The sequence below is a fragment of the Protopterus annectens genome, chromosome 13.part0 (genome assembly GCF_019279795.1).
Source record: "Protopterus annectens isolate FY-2018-M chromosome 13.part0, PAN1.0, whole genome shotgun sequence".
NCBI lineage: Eukaryota > Metazoa > Chordata > Ceratodontiformes > Protopteridae > Protopterus > Protopterus annectens.
The window spans coordinates 1203440089-1203457387 of record NC_056747.1 but is presented as its reverse complement, the minus strand read 5'-3'; the positions used below and the strand labels follow the sequence as shown (position 1 = coordinate 1203457387).

The window sequence follows — 17299 nt, the reverse complement described above, 5'->3', positions numbered from 1 at the left end:
GTCACAGGCCATATTGTTTTATGAAGCCTATTCATTCTTGCATCTTTCTGTTTGGTTTATTTTTGAGAATTAGACTTCTGAAATAATTCAAACATCTTGGCATCCCATACCAACTAAATAGTAACACTTTTGTTGTAATTTGATTTTTTTTCTTTTTCTCAGGTTCAGTTTTTGGTGGATAACGGAGCCATGATTGAACATGTTGACTACAGTGGGATGAGACCACTGGATAGGGCGGTGGGATGTCGCAACACATCTGTAGTAGTTACTCTTCTGAAGAAAGGCGCCAAAATAGGTAGGCTAGTGGAAAAAGGACACTGCTTTAGAATTCTTACTTAACTTTATTTAATGATGCTAGACAAGTAGCTACCGATCAGAAGGAAACAGTCACTTGCGAACATGCAGGTCTTTGAAAAAGAAAATATTGTTGTTACTATTTTTAGGCCAGAGGGTTTGTTAGCTGTTGCAAGTAGTAATTGTTTTTGAATCAGTTTGTGTGTTTCCTGAGCGGATAAACGGGTAAATACAAACTGAAAAACACTCTTATTTTTTGTTGTTTTAGATTAACTTATATTGCTACATCTAGATGCCCCACCCTTTTGCTCTTGCTCCTATTTTTTTACATGTTCCTATCTATTCTTATAGTTACCAGTGACAAAGCAGCTTATTAAGTTATAAAAGGTCAGTGATCAGCAGTACTTGACACAGATAGGGTTAGTCATTCATTTGCACCCATATGGAGAGTTGGGACTTGTTTATAGTTGTTGTGTTGTCTGTGGCCTATTGTGCTGTACAACAGCAAAGGAAGCCTGCAGCCAAGGTGTACAGTAACCAAGTATGTCCTGCATTTAGCTCTTGTACTATCTGTCCACACTTAGTGTGCTTTCCAGACAGTATCAGTGCTGTTTAGAAGAGTATCTCTTCTATTTTTTGCTATTTTTCCTAAGCTTGTCTGTGAATGTAGACTGAACTCTGTACTGAAATGATGTCCTCCCAACACCACCACCGCCCATACTGCTTTACCAGCATACCAGCCTTGAAAGAGTTGCTTCTGAATCCAGCTAACCTAATGCAGGCTGTGAAGTTCCTGCTGCTACTGCTGCAGCAGTAGACAATTCTTACTAATGCCCATCCATGGAAAGAGTCTGGAGAAGACGGTCATTTCAGTCAACCAGGTATTAATGATATAATAGATTATTGTGCTATATTTTCTGTGCATACAGTTTGAGCAGCTTAACAGCCTTGTGTCTTTGTTCATAAACTGATACCTGTTTTCCTGTGATCTCTTCTGACTGTGAGATACCTCCTACTTGTATCCTGCAAGCTGCACAAGTTGTTTCGGGAGGGCGTGGGAAGTATACTGACAGGACATACGCTGATATTTGTTTCACTTTTCTTACTTTCCTGTGGCAATCATGAACAATTCATGATGCAGTAAGGGAGACACTGTACTAAGCATTGCCTAATTCATAATAACACACACACACACACACACACACACACACACACACCTTTATTTTATTGTGGTACAGCATTTTCAAATAAATCTTAAAAGCATTTTTTTCTTGCTGTAATAACATTTTGGATCTTGTGTTGGATGGCAGCAGTCGCTTACCGGTAATTTACCAAGGCTATGTAATGATGTGTGGCAGAGTTCTTTCAGCTGCACAGGCTGCATATTCTCCTGTATGACTTATTTTGTCAACCTTTCTGTAATACAGCTGACTGAATTCCATGTCTGGTGGTCTTTTGGCCTCCCTTACCCTTTTTCATATGTGGTCTCCTGGGGGGGAATAGTAATATGCTTGAAATAACTGAAGCTGCCATTTGTTATGGAGTTGAACTGTTTTCAGTAATAAAATAATTACAAAACAAAACAGAAGCAGTAGACTGTAAACTAATATAGGGGTATGTCTCTTGGTTCAGTCTGACTCTTCTTCCTCAGAAGTGCAATTAGTTTCATCTAGCATATTCTCTGTGGATTGTTCCAGCTGCCATATAATTTGTGCCTTCAATTTCTATGTCAGCATTTGAGTTTATCGAGAGGAACATCCCTTGTCTGCTGACACAGGAAAAGGATACTCCCTTGCTTTTGGCTTCACCTTCAGGCTGCCATCTTTGGTCCACAGGGAAGTCCATTTCTGATTACTTCAAACCCATCCTTCTTCAAGGCTCAAAAGACACTTCTGGATCCTCAGATGACCACCCCATGAGGTTAGGGTCCCAAGAAGTGTCATTGCAAAAGGATGCACATTGATCCCCAGTGGAATCACTTAACAATGGACACAGACCTTGGTGAAGGAGTAAGGTTCCCCCATATACCCCCCCTGAGGACTCCAACTTCAGGGAGATTCTGGAATGTATGTGTTATAGGGGCACTTTATTCACCTTTACTCAGATGAGGAAGTATTGTTAGAAACCCTCTGTACTTCCTGGGTAGTCCCCTTTCACTGATTATCTCATTGACTGGTAGCTGGAGAGGGCATGGTGGACAGCTGATGTGGTAGAACCTATTTCTCCCAAGCCTGATAAAATTTGAAACTCCAAAAGGTCTGATCATGCAAAAGAAATGGCTCTCTGACTGGTTCTCTTTGTAGCTGTAGCAGCCGCTAACAGAGGAAAGCTCCATGGTACATCCTCTTAATAAGGAGTTTAAGATGATGAACCATTTTGGAAAGTAGATCTCTGCTTTGGGAACCTTTTGCATACCTTGCATGCTATGTTACAGAGGAATCTAGTAGTACAGACTTTTTATTTCCTCAGGGACACCCCACTGCAGACACCAGGAAACAAAGCAAACCCCAACTGTCTACCATGTTATCTGTTAAAATTTGTCCATGAGGCTGCTTCATAATGTAGCTGATGGGGTAGTTAGGGCAGCACTTATTGGCTGGTACAGCCATGCACTATCATACCTGGTTGTTTTTGTGTGATTTTGCAGACAACTTCAAAGCATTCCTCCTCCGTGTTCCTTAAAACGGATTGTCCCTGTTTGGTTCAGGAGTCATTGAAACCTTACTGAAAAGAGAGAACAAGAATGTTGGACAGATGTTGTCTGCCATGGGACTATGGTTTAAAAGCTCTCAAAGGTCATTCTCTTGAAACCAGAGGGGTAACAAAGGGTCCTGGTGAAGGACGTCCCAGTATTGCCCTTTGTCTGCTCTTCAGACATGGTACCTCATGACAAGTAGAGCCCTTTGATGAATGCCACCCCAGAGGCAGAGGGAGTCTGCAAAATCAGGAGTAATGGGTACCTTTTCAGAATCCCCCTCTGATGCTCCTGAACAATTGCCTGGCTGCTCTTCTCTGGAAGCAGTTGGCCGCCATCTTTCTCTTCATCCTTTGGACAGAACGAAGGTTCCATCTGTTTGAGTTCATGGTAGCTCTTGTGAATGTAAAAGATTCCACAGCACATATTAAAAAGAGTAGGAGAAGTTCCCCAAGGTCCTGGGCAAATTTTCCCTAGTAATGTAAATGCCACCTCAAGTCTCCCCTGAAAAGAGGACACTAGCCTAGTGGGACTAACTTGGTCAGTCATCACAAAGAACAAATGGGTCAAGAATGTTATATCCAGAGACTAAGTAATGCTATTCATATTTGCCCACAAACACACTTCATGGTAGTTCAGGAAATCATTCATCTCCTGCAAAGCAGACCTATCCAAAAGGTCTCACCAGACCAGAGAGCATCCAGAGTCTACTTGAAATTCTTTGTAGTTCCAAAAAAGACACAGCACCTCAAGCCCATTCTGGATCTCAAAGGGCTAAACACCTGTGTGAAGAAGATGAAATTCCAGATGAACACAGTGCAGTCCTTCCTTCTATATCTACAGGAAAGAGACTGTATGTGCTTAGTAGACTTTTCAGTGTGATTACCTATGCATCAAGATTGTGAAACAGTCCAGAAGGTTCCTCCACTTTTGTCTTGGAACCAGTCACTGCCAGTTCAAACACCTGCCATTTGGTCTCACTGTAGCCCCCCTGTTCACTAAATGTTTGTCAGTGGTCACAGATCATCTCAGGCTGAAATAATTCTATGGGTTCCTGTATCTTGAAAATTGTCTCCTTGCTACTGCTGCAAAAGAATGCTTGACTTCATCAAGAGATTACTTCCTTCATTTTTTCAGTCCTTGTGGTGCTTAGTAAACTTAAAAAAAAAAAAGTCAAACCTGGAATCCCACCCAATCCATAGACTTCTTGGGCTGTAATCTGTAGACTGTAACAAAGATCGCAAGACTCCCTGCTGAAAGACTGATTTCCCTCAGACTACAAGTTATAAACATTCAGCCTGACTCCCTATCAGCCTCCTTAGTGCTGCTTTCATTGGCATGACAGTAGCAGAAATTACACTAATTCATCACACCAGATACTACATGACAGTGCTGTTGTGGACACACTGTGTATAATGGTCCACGTCCATTGATTCACTTCAGGCTTCTACACGACTATACAGACTTCACAAGTCTCATGCAATGTGGTGGATTCAAGTCACTCATGGTACAAGCAAGCCATCCCTCTTGTTCTTCTCTTCCATCAGCTACAACTGCCATTGATACCTCTTCATTGGGGGTGGGAGGCACAAAGGAGGAGGACAGTCCAAAGAATGTGACCTCAGCAAGATGCTGACCTTCACATCAGTATATTGGAGATGAGGGCTGTTCTTGCACTGCAGGCACTACGGAATTTTTCCCTTTGTGTGATTTCAATATACACTGACAACACTTCAGTTGTGTTGTACATCAGCTAGGAAGGAGTAACTTGATTATATCTGTTGTGCTTGAGAGGCCATAATAATGTGGCAGTGGGCAAAGTCTAAACAGTGTTTTTTCATAGCAATGCACATTTTAAGTGGATCCCACTGTCTAGTGCATAGGCTCAGTCGTTGCATACTTATGGCTTATGAGCATTCTCTAAATCAAACATTAGTAGGCAAAGTCTTATGAAATCAGCCTTGCAGTGATCTGTTTGCCTACCTGACCAACACAAGGTGCACCAGCTGTTTCATCCCTCCACAGCGACAGGCACCCAGGGATCCTCTGGTCCTCTCATGACAACAGTTCTGCAGAGAGCATGTCTGTGCAAGGCAATAATTATTGTCATGTTGTCATCTTTCTGGCCCAGGGAGATGTGGTTTCTAATAATCTGGCATCACTTAACAAAACCTCCATGGTAGCTAGATCCACAATCAAAATATTTTATCTCACACATCTGGTCAGCCTCACCTCAACATTTTTATTTATTTTATTATTTATTTTACATTTGTTAACCGGGATTGTCTGACTGAGCAAAAGCCCTTTTTCAGCAGAGACCTGGGGAGAAAAGCTCCAAAACATAGTTACCAAAAAATATAACCGTTACAAACAGAGTTAACATTATAATCATTCATAATAAACTTGTATAACAGTTATCAAGTATATGCAGTTAAAATTATCTATAAAAATGTTATGAAGAATACTGCAGAAGAAGGAAAGGAGACAGTGATAGGTAAAAAATGATGAAGTAGACTAGTTTAAGTTGTAAATGTTTTGGTATAGACGAGAAGAAATGATGGTAAGACAGAGGAAGTTAGATTTGTTATTTAGTGAAGGTATATTCAAGGAGGCTGAGAACAGGTACAAATCCAGTGACTTTTTTAAGTACTCTTTAGTGGCTAGTTTGAATACTTTAGGATGTGAAAGTGATCTAACTTCTTGTGGGAGTTTGTTCCAAGCAATAGAGGGATGGTAGTTGTATGTAATGGCTCCTATTTTGAACTTGGACTTGTAAATTAATAAAAGGTCGTGGGTGGAGCTCCTGAGTAGTCTGAATGGGACATAGTGGGAGATTATGGGACATAGTGGGAGATTATGGTGCCTAGTGCTGGACAGTAGGATGGTGAATAAATAATGGAGTGTATAATTTGGAGCTGAGAGAGTAGTAGTAGGTGTGGTAGTTCGAGACTTTAGATATTTGAGAGAGATACAGTGGTGAGATTTGTAGGTTTGTTGTGCAGCAAATCTGGCTATTTTGTGACAGATTGATTTGAGTTTGCTAAATAAGGTGGAGTTAAGATTTGGGAACATTTGGGAGTAGTATGTTAGGCATGGCAAAAGATAAGCATGGGTGATTGTGGTTCTAGATTCAGGGGTTAGGAATTTTTTTATTTCTGTAGAGAAGTCCTAGTTTTTGATGGGTTTTCCTGATATTTATATGGAGGTCGAATTTTAGCTGATCATCAATGGTTACACCAAGGAGTTTAGCACTAGAGCCAGCAACTATGAGTGTGTGATTTAGTGATTTTATTTGAAAAGTAGATTTGATATGAATAACAGTTTTGGGGAGAAAGAGTAAGAGTTTTTTTTGGGGGGGATTAAGGATGCGCTGATTATTGGTGAGCCAGGTTTCAACAGAGTTAAAAGAAGACTGGGTAGCTGTTAGAAGTTCAAAGGGTGAGTTAGCAATGGTGATAACTGTGGAGTCTTCTGCATATTGGACTAATGAGGATTTGTGGACAAGAGGAGTAGAGTGAGTTGGTGAAAATATTGAAAAGTAGTGGTCCAAAGATGGATCCTTGGGGATCACCCATCTCCCTTAGACTAACCACATGGTTTTGCCAATTCCAGTGATATCCAGTAACCCAATCCTACCTTCTTGAGTCATCCAGAATGTTCATCATATTGATTACTGCTGCAGAAGCCTTAGCTATATTTGTTATATCCTGCATAGGCTATAACAGCCGGACAGCTTCCAAAGTTTCAGAGCACCTTCCACACACCCAAACCATCAGTCATCTCAAGCAAAGCTGACTAAAAAGACAGGTTTGGGTGCCAAGCCATTCATAGCTTTCCTGCTGCCGAAGAGTACATTCCTCTGAGGCTTTTGCAGATCAATGGTTGGCTTGTGCTGTTCCTTTGCTGGGCAGATATGTCCCCTTTACATTAAAAAAATACCATTTTAGAAGAATGTTTATTTTATAACACTATCCTGTTCAGGAATGTCATTTTATAGCTAGGAGTTTGTGTTTTAACAGACTGTCACAAGACCGAGTAGTACTTTTAAACAAGAGCACTCTTTATTCCATACAGTTTAAAATTTGATCTGATGTCCTTTTCATTCATTCCACAAATGATGGGTGTAGATCCAAGACTGTGATCCAACTTGGCTGCTTCTACCAGATCATTGAATCCAAGAGCTGTTGAGCTCCTCCCAGTGCCCATAATGCCCCACAAACCTAACATTCCTCAGATCTCATTTGCTGCTATTCAGCATCAGATGCAGATCCATCTGCTCTTGAGTTTTTGGAGTCTTTGATAGCCAGTTGTTTGTAAGTTTTTGTCTGATATTTCTTTAATTGTATATTCTAATTCTCCTACCCCCACAGCTCTCTTCTCCTTTCCTGGAGGAATCTCCACACCTCCATCCACCACATTCTCTTAGATCTTCCAGAAGGTTATCAGAAGCTGATGTGGATAGGATGACTAGGAAATGATTGGGTTTCTCTGGTCTCCAACTCCCACTGGATCTGTAAGCCATCCTTTTTCCAATGCCTCTTTGGTATTTCCTTCTCTAATTTGATCCACTTTTTCAAAACCCTTTGGTCCAAGATCTCTGAGTTTGTCTTCATCGGATCTGAAGATAGTCCCTTCTTTGATTCTGATGGTTTCCCTGGGTCAACCTGCTCCTAGTATTTTGGAGTGGAAGATTCTTGGCACTTAAGCATCAGTAGAAAACACAAGAGGCCAGCATGTGCAGCTATGAATAATTTAATATATAATAACTAGACTTGAGGCATGAAATGCCACTAAACTTATATAATCTTATTCAAACCGGTTTCGGCTTTACAGCCTTCCTCAGTGAAAAAGCATTTGACATCCATACAACACTCATGAATATTTATACATACCAGCAACCAATAGAAAAATGGTACGATCCAACCCTAAGGCTGGTGTTTCTATCAGTATATAATACATATATACAAAAAAAGTCTTGTCATCAAGATGAAATACTTATAATGTCACTTATACATGAAACATAAAACAAACAAAAAGTATGAGTGTATATATATATATATATATATATATATATATATATATATATATATATATATAGTATACATATAATAAGATATAAAAAATGAAATGGGTCAAAACATTACCACATGCGAAAAAATGGATTTAGCCGAATTAAGAAACAATCACAATATAGCAATACTACCGGCTGATAAAGGAGTGGCGGTTGTGATCTTGAATACGAGTTATTATCTCAAGGAAGGCTTGGAACAACTATCGGATACCAAATGCTACATGCATATGTCTATAGATCCCACTACTAATTTTAAAAAAGAAACTGACACATTTTTGAACTTGGCTGAGGAATAAGGCATTATTACCCAAAACACGGCCAAACATCTCACAGTGATGGACCCTCAGAAACAAATTCTGTACCTGCTTCCCAAAATTCATAAATCTATTTCCAAACCACCAGGTAGACCCATTGTGTCAGGCACTGGCTCACTTACAGAACCACTGTCCATGTTTTTGACACAACAACTTAAACCATTATTGAAAGAGGTTAGGGCCAGAATACAGGACATGACTCAGTTCTTACAAATCATACAAGATACTCAATTGGAACCACATTGGCTCATGTGCACGTTGGATATAAAATCACTGTATACCAGCATACCCCATTGGGCAGGGTTGCAGGCTCTACAATATTGGTTAGAACATGCCAACCTATATCCACCAGGCCTTAATACATTGATCATTTGCATGGCTGAACACGTGCTTAATAAAAATGTTTTTTACTTTCAAGGAGAATGCTACTGGCAACTTCAAGGTACTGCTATGGGGGCATATTTTGCCCCCATATATGCCGATCTGTTTATGGCATACTTAGAAGAATGTCTGATATATAATCCACTCCATAACATATATATGGTAGAAATTGATATATGGCGTAGATACCTAGATGATTGTTGGATGGTGTGGCGTGCTGATCCTATATATCTACAGGAGTTTGTGGAATATCTCAATAGTAACATTTGTGGCATACAATTCACTATAACATACAACTCCAAAACCATTGACTTCTTGGATGTAACAGTCTACAGGAATAATGATCATACATTGAGTACTAAAATTCATAGGAAATATCCACAATACAACACTTTACTCCATGCATCCAGTATGCATCCGAGCCACACCATCCGCAACATACCAAAATCCCAATTTCTCAGGATCAAACGTATCAGTTCTTCCAAGAGGGATTTTGAAGAAGCCAAAGTGGATCTCCAAAACAGATTTTTGGACAGGGGATATCACCAATTTGACATTATGTCAGCCAGCATATGGTCAGACAAGCAGGAGAGGAACACACTACTGGAATACGAGACACGCCAATCGACAAAACAGGAATCTTCATTAAGGTTTGTCACCACATATGGTAGAAACCACAATGCTGTTAGAAACACCCTTGATGCAAATTGGAACATACTACTAGCTAATGATCATCTCAGAGATGTTTTGGGCCCAAAATGCCAGTTTTCTTATAGACGGGGCAAAACCCTAGGAGCATTATTCTCACATTATAAACACACAGAAAGTGGGGCCGCCATCTACAAACAGATGACTATCTCTGGAGACCAACTTTTGGGCACCTTTCCATGTGGCCACTGTACATCTTGTAATCATGTAAGTAAATTAAAACAATTTATGAGTGCTATCACGAGTAGTCTATGACCTTAGAGTTTTTGGTAATTGCAGCAGCAGTTGGGTCATATACTTAGCAACATGTCAATGCTCAGCATTTTATGTTGGGCAAACATCACGCTCACTAAGAGTTAGGATGGGGGAACATAAAAGTGATATCAGGAACAAGAAAGAGACCAATGCTCTGTATCAACACACTGCTAAACATCATAATGCCAAATTTATGTTTATGATTATAGATAAAATCACTGGAGACAGGAGTAATCAACAGGGGTGGCACAGCATTTTGGACCACAAAGAGAAATATTGGATTATTCACCTTGGAGCTCTCTTTCCCCCTGGCCTTAATGACCATTTATAATTTGGAATGATTGTTAATATCGGAATTAGCCTGAAGAGTTGGGATTATATTGATTTATAAATCATACATCCTAAGATATTAATAGCTCATGCCATGCATTTTTATAATATTACAGGCTATACGGTCCGGCTATATATTAGTTAACTTTATAATCTATAACATATCATTGCCAGTAGAGGTGTTTATTATTAAATAGGATCATATTCCAAAATATTGGAACAATTGTGTGTTCAACCAATGGAATAGTTCTTGTACATATATTATGTAACAGATATATGGTACATCATAGGACCCAGGGTTACATACAGCAGATATGTGATTTTTATAAATCATATCAGTTTATTCTCTGGATATACTTTAAGCCATACATTCCTGTTTTTGTGAATTACTACATAATAACCATATAATATACCTATTTCTATGGTACTGAAGACCTCATGATTTGTTATATATCCCCACTATAATACAATATTTACAGGTTCTTTATTTCATTTTTTATTTTTTATATTTTATTATATGTATACTATATATATATATATATATATATATATATATATATATATATACACATATATACTCTCATACTTTTTGTTTGTTTTATGTTTCATGTATAAGTGACATTATAAGTATTTCATCTTGATGACGAGACTTTTTTTGTATATATGTATTATATACTGATAGAAACATCAGCCTTAGGGTTGGATCGTACCATTTTTCTATTGGTTGCTGGTATGTATAAATATTCATGAGTGTTGTATGGATGTGAAATGCTTTTTCTCTGAGGAAGGCTGTAAAGCCGAAACCGGTTTGAATAAGATTATATAAGTTAATGGCATTTTATGCCTCAAGTCTAGTTATTATATATTAAATTATTCATAGCTGCACATGCTGGCCTCTTGTGTTTTCTTCTGTATTTGTTGGGCTGGGCATACCATACTGGCGAGGCGTGGGGTTTACACTTAAGCATCAGTGCCTGGTCCAGGGGTGGGGATGGGGGGGGGGGTGGAATCGACTTTGAAGTTTTCAGAGACATCTCTTCCCCTCATGGCTTTTGCTGTGGACAGCTCGGCTCCAACTTCCTCCTCGGGTAATGTGCAGGTGGGGTTGCAGGAACTGATAGTTCAAGAAATTCCAGCCCATTTACCATCGACTTCTCTGCCCATAAGTGTTCTGCATTTGAGGTTGTGAAGAGGGATTTCTCCTTGTCTAGAGAAGAGGCATCCCAGCTCCCCTTGGATCAGATAGCCTTGCTTCATCTGGTTCTATGCTTTGAGCCTCATCCATCTTTTCCACTGGGACAGCCAGCCCGAACTAGTCTCCAGTCAGTCCAGCAGGAAATTGTCTTCTCTTCTGATACTTCTCCAGAACCCCCCATGAGAAAGTCCCCCAAAAGAGAACGTGTAAGAGGAGACACCTAGATTCTCCCCAGGAATTTCTCACGGAAGACTTGCATTTTGTTAAGGGGGAGGAGTCTCCCAGATCTCCACCTGAAGATGTCTCCTTTAGTGACATCCTGGAGCTCCTGAAATAAAAAGGTGGTTGGTTCTCCGATGCCTGCTCCAGGAGGAATCAGTCTTCCTGGAGGCTTTTGGGTCTGTCCTGTCTACTTCTTGGCTGACTCCCCTGGCTGATGAGCTAATAGACTTGGTCTCTCACCAGGCATGGAAGAAGCCAGATACCGTAGAACAAATTCCAAAAAGTCCAGACAAAATTCTAGCATCCCCTTAAGGACCAGGCACACTGGATGACATGGTTGTGGCTGCGGCCAATAGGAAAGTACTGACAGAACAGAGTTCCTCGGTCCATCACCCTAACAGAGGGTTGAGGGCCTTGGACAGGTTTGGGAAGCACGTGCATGCTTCAGCGACCTTTGCTGTCAGGTCTGTGCATTATCTGACACACTTTGAGATTACAAAAGGGTCTGACCAAGGAGCTTGGTAATCTCTTTATGGGTCCATATCTAACTGAGGATGAAAATAGAATCTCTTCACAACTGGCTACTGTACAGTTTATTTCAAATGTGTCTGTAAGGTTGATCTCCCATGCAGCGGAAGGTACCTCACAAGCTGCAGGTTCAGACATACCCATAGGAGGCATGCCTGGATATGAGTGTGTGATTTTGTGGAGCTCTTTTAAGTCTTCATTCATCAGTGCACCTTTTGATGGATCTTCCTTGTTCATCCCCAAGGTAACGGACACACTCCAGATGTGAACATGAGGGAAAAACCCAATCTGCCATGGGTGTGTGTTTTTTAACCCCTCAAAGACCTTTCTTAAGGAATCAGTGAGGAGGTAGAAGAATGTAGTTTAGAAAATCCCAGGGGTCCTTTTCTAGATTCACATGGGAGATAGTTCCTCCACAGGCAGAGGGGGAACTCAAGTGGAGGATGCCACCCTCGTGGCAGATGTGGCCCACACAAACAGGGCTTCAGCGATTCTTTCTCGGGTAAGCCCTATCAGCAGGGCTTCAGCGATTCTTTCTCGGGTAAGCCCTATCAGTACTCCTGAAAGGAGGCCCAGCTGTTCCTGTCTGGACATCTGGGGAATGCTCCACTCTGCACTGGAGAGCCTGGCTGTCTATAACAAAGGATTTCTGAGTGCAAAGAACCATATGCAGAGGTTATACTATACCATTTTCCCTTACCCTTCCTACCAATGTGAAGAAAATCTGCAGTGTTCCAGCCAGTCAGAGGGAGGCAGTGACTCTAAGTAAAAAAGCTGCTAGGAAAGAGAGTCATCCAAGAGGACCCCCAGACCAGAGAGCACACGGAACTTACTCAGGATTCTTCTTGGTGCCAAAACAACAGGAGACTTAAGACCAGTTCTGTATCTCAGCAAACTAAATCAGTCTGTACATTATCCAAAGCTTTGGATGTTCAGAGTTCAGTCCATTTTGCTTATGCTGCAAAAGGGCGATGGGATGAGCTCGATAGATCTTCAGGATATGTATTATCCCATCAAAATGAACCAGTGCTGCAGAAGATGCCTGCACTTCTGACTAGGAGCAAGTCATTACCAGTTCAGAGCACAGCTCTTTGGTCTCACCACAGCTCCCAGGGTGTTCACCAAATGCATAGCAGTGGTAGCAGCTCACTTGACACTGCTGGGATTTCTAATTCTTCCATATCAGGATGACTGGCTTCTAACTGCCCCTACTAGGCATCAACTTCTGCAGGCAAGGGACTATTTGCTTCAGGTGTGGCTTCATCTGGGAATCACAGTCAGTTACAACAAATCACAACTTACACTGACACAGAGCCTGGAGTTCATAGGTGCTTGCCTAGACAGTCAGTCAGGTAAACTTTTTTCCTTCCCTCCAGACACTAAGGTCCCAAGTCAAGAAAGTGATTCAAAGTTCTTCATTTCTGGCTCAACTAATCTTACAGGCCCTGGCTTCCATGGCAGCGACTATTACTGTAGTTCCTCTGGCCTGGTTTTACATGTGAATTCTTCAATGTACACTTTCAGTCCAGTGGTCCATTCTTCAACATCCTTTAACTGCTCCAGTCAAGATCACACGAGTACAAAAGATACCTTCTTTGTTGGATTCATTCAGATGAGCCCTTGGAATGACATCTGTCTGTTCACTTCCTGGTCATGGCCACAGTGACCGTGGATGCCTTCCAAATGGGGTGGGGGGCACTACTTGAGAAGGACAGTCCAAGGTGTGTGGTTCCCTGAAGAGGAAAAGTTGCATATCAGTGTTCTAGGGGTGAGAACAGTCCTCCTAGCATTGCAAGCCTTTCAAGATGTTCTCCCCTCTGGGATAATTGCCATTCAGATGGGACAGTATGTTGGTGGTCTTTTATATCAACAAACAGGTAGGAACCAGATCTTACTGCTGTGTCAAGAAGCAATGAAAGTGTGGCAGTGGGCAATCTCTCCCAGTGGCTATCTAATAGCAATGCACATCCCAGAAAAATCCAACGTGATTGTGGACAGATTAAGAAGGTCCATCCTGATGTGTCACGAGTCATCTGTCAACACCAAAGAAGCCGAGAGGATTTTCAGTCCATGCAGCCAACAGTGCTGTAACCTATTCACTTCATCCCTCAACAAAAAGCACAGCAAGTTCTTTGTCCTGATCCCTCCAATGGGGGAGTCCCCAAGAGATGCTGTAGCCCACAATTGGCCCCCAGTCTTCATTATGCATACCTATCATTACCTCTTAGTCCCAAATTTCTGCAGAAAGCATTCCAGTTGAAGAGCACAGTAATCCTCATTTCCTCCTTTTGCCCTTGTCAGATTTGGTTTCCCTTCTTCTGGCTTCAGCTCATGCATCCGTCCTGGTTACTGGATCCCATACCTCCTGTCTCACCTGATGGTTATGTCTCCATAGCCGGCCTTAGGCATAGGCCAACTAGCCAGTCGCCTAGGGCACCACTCTAGCAGGGGCACTTTTTCAGTAATTGTTTGATGTAGGTAAACTAGGATGGGGGCACCAGGTGGTGTGGTGGGGGGTGCCGTGGAGCCCTTTTGCCTAAGGCACCAGTTGACCTAAGGCCGCTCCTGTATGACTCATCCAGACTTAGCAGTCCTCAAACTAACCACACGGTTTCTCCAATTCCATTGATTGCTAGAAAGCTCAGGCTGTCCTCCCCTGTCTGCCATATATTTTTATCCTCTCAAAAAGCTTCTACTAGAAGGATTTATTTATAGTAGTAAATGAAAAATATTTGTTTTCTGGGTCCTTAGCAAGGACCTAGATCCTTTTTCAACACTGGTGCCATCTATCCTTGAAATTTTAGCTTCAGTTTTCAGCTACTAAAGTTCAGTTGGCTGCTTTTTCTGATTTCCACCTGAGTGAAAATTATTCTACTTAGCCTCTTCTAAACTATGTAAAGCCTTTTTTAAGGGGGCCTTTCAACTTAGATACTCATTAAAGGACCCTACCCCTGCTGGAATTTAACTGTCTTGTGTAGACCTTGACACAAGCTCTCTTTGAACCTTTAGCCAAAGCAAAACTTAAAATTTTAACTTGGAAAACTATGTCTTTGGTTGCTATCTCTTCAGCTAGATGAGTATCTAAACTCCAGGCTCTGTCTTCTAAACCTCTGTACCTGTTTTTTTTTCACAAAGACGGTGTCTTTGCGAACAAATACATCTTTCTTGCTTAAGGTAACTTCTGAGTCCAAGATAAACCAGGTAATCTATCTACCAGTTTTCTTTCCTAACTTTTTAAATAAGGGAGAATATATACTCCAAGTTTTGGATGTGCATAGAGAACTTCACTTTTACCTTCACAGAACCAAAGACTTTAGGAAATCCATCCAGTTATTTGTTTCCTTTTCCACTAACAGACCAGTATCCAAAGTTAAATTGTCTGCAATGTATTGTTCCTTTATATCTAAGGGCAGCAAACTCAGTCTGAGGGATGGTTATAGGTTGGCAGGGCATTGTGGGTAAAGAGAGCTTGAGAGTTCTTGGATCTGATGATCTGGTAGAAACTTCCTAGTCAAATCTGAGTCTTAGATCCAAACCCATCAGTGGAGGAAGAATGAAAATGGACAACACAGATGGAACTTTATGCTGAGTACGTAACTTTTTTTTTTTGAAGTATAAAAAAGAAATACACTCATTGAGATAATTAAACCGCTGGAAATAAATGAAAATGTGTAACAGCAAACACCAGCGGAATAAAACAGTGCCAGGAGTTCTAAAAAAAGTTTATTCGCTCATAAAATTAAAAAGCTAAGTGCTTTCACATCTGCTTCATCAGACCTTCTACAGAAAATGAATAAACTAACATGCTTACATATGCAAGCATCATTCACAGTGAGGCAAACAGGTTGAACCAATCACTTGAAGGATTATATTAAACCAAGCATAAATATAGCATTTGCATAATAAAAACAATTCCTCTAATAAAACAACCTATATAGGAAGTAAAATCACTCAAACATTCCTGAGAAATGTGTCAGTGCACTTTCAGTACTGATCCAACATAGATGTGTTTGAAGCAAGTACTATAAAAAGTAATATAATATGTATAAGAAATGTATATAAATAAAAATGTATATAAAGGCATTATATATTGTTTAATAACACTCAGCAGGTATCACTTTCTAAGGCTTTGTCCCTTTAGAATGGGTCTTAATGGGACTTTTTCATTAAGACCACTTCCCTGATCTGCTCTTAACCTAATCATCCAGTTGATCTCCCTCGTTTCAGTAAGGTTTATAATATCACCACCTCGGACACTGGGGTTTATCTTGTCAGTCGCCATGAACTTAAAAGAGTGTCTCGCATAAGTGGTCATAACATGTTTGTACAAGGCATTGTTGGCAGAAGCACAACGGATACTGTATAAATGCTCCCTAATCCTGTTTTTCAGAGGTCTATCCATCTTGCTTACATAAAATGCTTGGCAGACCATGCAACTGGCAAGGTAGACCACATGTGGAGTCAGGTTGAGTGCACCTTGAAATCAAACCTACATCCATTATCAGGATGTTGAAAACACCCACTACTGTCTACATAGTTACAAAAATTACATGCTCCATATGCCAATGTACTGGCTCCACACTCCAGGTTTCTGGTTAACTGGATAGCATAATAATCGTTTTTGATTTTTCTTATTCTTATATAAGAATTTGGGAGTATTACCTACAAGCCTGTGGATGTTGGGGCAGTTGTTAATGTGTTGTTATCCTAGTGTCAGTGGTGTAAGTTAGAGGAATAGGGATATTAGTAGGTTGGTCTCCTACCATTGGAATCAGTGGAGTGTTCAGAGTAGTAAGGTCTGGCTATACTGGATGTGAGTGGAGGTATGTTACAAAGTGTATCATCAGCCTCCTTTTCTTCTTTAATAGGAGTTGGTCTCCTACCATTGGAATCAGTGGAGTGTTCAGAGTAGTAAGGTCTGGCTATACTGGATATGAGTGGAGGTATGCTACAAAGTGCATCATCAGCCTCCTTTTCTTTATAGCCTCTGTCAGTCAGCTTGCCTTTTAAGCATAACAACTCAGATTTAAAACCATCATCTGTCCCATTCAGCCTAAAGGCTCTCAGCCCCTGTCCCTTAACTATATTTGTAAACACATGTGATAGGTGCATGCTCTCTTGATACAACAGGGAATTCCTATAACAGGGTTTCCTATATATATATATATATATATATATATATATATATATATATATATATATATATACTGTCTGGTTAATAGTTCATAGAAAATTTCAAAAAACTGGTAAAGGAGTTGATAAAACTTAACTCCTCAGGACGGCCTGTCCAAACAAGGAACAGGTCG

General features: G+C 40.6%; 1 protein-coding gene across 1 annotated transcript in view; it reads left to right on the top strand.

The window, feature by feature from the left end:
- Positions 1–17299, top strand: part of TANC2 (tetratricopeptide repeat, ankyrin repeat and coiled-coil containing 2) — a 2676984-nt gene that overhangs the window by 2454774 nt on the left and 204911 nt on the right. The window contains exon 21 of the mRNA XM_044055212.1: positions 163–295. Coding sequence (XP_043911147.1) covers positions 163–295 — 133 coding nt within the window. The remainder of the gene's footprint in view (positions 1–162; positions 296–17299) is intronic.